General features: G+C 41.6%; 1 protein-coding gene across 1 annotated transcript; it reads left to right on the top strand.

Moving 5' to 3' along the window:
* Positions 1-683: 683 nt before the first annotated feature.
* LOC143929995 (olfactory receptor 1E5-like) lies at positions 684-1,851 on the top strand. The gene has a single exon (XM_077453903.1). The coding sequence runs from the start codon at positions 685-687 to the stop codon at positions 1,627-1,629; it is 945 nt and encodes a 314-aa protein (XP_077310029.1). The 5' UTR covers position 684; the 3' UTR covers positions 1,630-1,851.
* The last annotated feature ends 329 nt before the right edge of the window (positions 1,852-2,180 follow it).

The raw sequence follows: 2,180 nt of genomic DNA, 5'->3' as shown, positions 1-2,180 counted from the left end.
ATACTTACCTTAGAATGAGGCGCCGGCATCTCACTGGGTCCACGCCAAGGGAGTTGACATGTTCCCTCGGTGTGTCTTCCGGGTATCGCAGCTCCAGTGCTGTGAGTGGCCGGAGCTGCGATGTCGTCACTCTCGCGCATGCGCACGGTAGTTTTCTTCCCGGCAAGGTCTGGCGTCTGCCGGATTCTCAGCCGAGAATCCCCTGTGCGTATGCACCGCTGAAGTCAGCGGGTCGTTGCAAAGGTAATATCTCCTAAACCTTACAGGTAAGCCTTATTATAAGCTTACCTGTAGGTTAAAGTAAAAAATTGGACTACATAACCGCTTTAACGGTGTCCGTGTGTTCTTCCGAATTTTTTGCCTGTTCGGTATGTCCTAGTGCGAACCGAACCAGGGGGTGTTCGGCTCATCGCTATTTGTAATTTGATCTTTTTTTTAAAAAAAACTGTTTCGATGTAATTGAAGATACTTGGTGTGCTGGTGAATATTTACATTGTGATAGCTGTGATTGGTCACAGCAATCACGTGGTGCAAGGCCAAGCAGCACAAAGGGGAGGCCATTTTGAAATACCCTCCTGCCCTCAAGGAGCAGCAATTCAGTTGTTTATGTATGCCAACCAGAACGCAAGTGGTTACATAAATGAAAAAAGTAAAATCCATTTTTTTTATTTCCATGCAAGGAAGATGGAGGAATGCTTCAACATTACAGAAAATATGTTCTACATTTCAGCTTTTCCCATCTCTGAAACTGGACAATGCCTCCTTTTCACTGCAGTTTTATTGATGTATCTGATGGCTGTCCTTGGAAACCTGACCATTGCTGTATTGGTGTGTCTGGTTCACCAGCTCCATACTCCAATGTATTTCTTCTTGAGTAATCTTGCTATTAGTGATGTTATATATGTTTCCGTTACTCTTCCAAAATTGCTCTCCATACTCCTAACACGGGATCATTGGATTTCTTTCTCTGCCTGTATGACCCAGGTATACTTCTTCTCATTGTCAGCTGCTTGTGATATACTTCTACTGACCTCCATGTCCTATGATCGATACATAGCAATCTGTAAACCGTTACAATATTCCTTACTCATGAGTAAAGATGTATGCCTTTCACTGGCTCTGTCCCCTTGGCTTATATCTGTGACTAATGCAGCAGCCCATGTGTTAACCACATCTCTGTTATCCTACTGTCAAACACAAAATGTTGACCATTTCTTTTGTGAACTGAAAGAACTGTATGCAATAACCTCTAGTGATGCTACAAGCAGAAACATATTTATGTTATGTGAGGATGCACTGTTGGCATTTTTTCCTTTTTTGCTTATTATGACCTCCTATGTATTCATCATCTCCACCATATTGAAAATTCGTTCCTCAAAGGGACGGCTAAAAGCTTATTCCAGTTGTACCTCTCATCTCACTACAGTAATATTATTCTATGGCCCAATCATTATATTGTATGGCAAACCACAATCTGAAGGTTCCAAGGAACTGGACAAGTTACTGACCTTGCTTTATACGGCTGTGGTTCCAATGCTCAACCCATTTGTCTACACGTTAAGGAACCAAGATGTTTTGAATGCTATACAAAATATAAAGAGGAAGAGGAACATGGTTTTCCTAAAATAATATATTTCAAAAGGTAATAAATGTATCTTATTAGAGCCAATCTAAGTCTTTTACAACTTTAGCTGTTGGCGGAAGGGTGGACCTCTGAGGAGGAGAGCTCCCCCTTGGGCCTGAGGAAGAGATTGGAGGCTTGTTAATATCCGGACTTGGGAAATTCCTGATCTGTTTGCTATTGCCAACACTCTTTACTATTGTCAATAATTGGGAGTTGTGTAAATTGATTATACCAAGATGCAAACTGTTGTACTTTGTTAACCTCTTCAAGTAAAGTTGTAAGCAAATATATTTATTGCCTCATCATTGTCTCAGCCAAGGGAACAGTATTTAATGGATGTTGAGGGCTAAGCTACTTACTGAAGAAAAGCTAATGTGTTATTCACTGTTGCAAGCCTGGTCGGCTGAGGAGCGGGGGGTGGTTAGGAGAAAGGGTATCATCCTTCTGCATTACAATTAAGCCCTCCGATAAGGGAGGAAATATCATTGTGTTGGATGAATATCAATACATTCCTATGTGTAACAACATTCTGCAAAACCAGCACTGGTATTGTCAG

The sequence above is a fragment of the Lithobates pipiens genome, unplaced genomic scaffold, assembly GCF_037356315.1.
Source record: "Lithobates pipiens isolate NorthernLeopardFrog02 unplaced genomic scaffold, aLitPip1_a1.2 Scaffold_25, whole genome shotgun sequence".
Classification (NCBI taxonomy): domain Eukaryota; kingdom Metazoa; phylum Chordata; class Amphibia; order Anura; family Ranidae; genus Lithobates; species Lithobates pipiens.
Note: the sequence above shows the minus strand (reverse complement) of the source record. Positions and strands in the feature narration are given on the sequence as shown.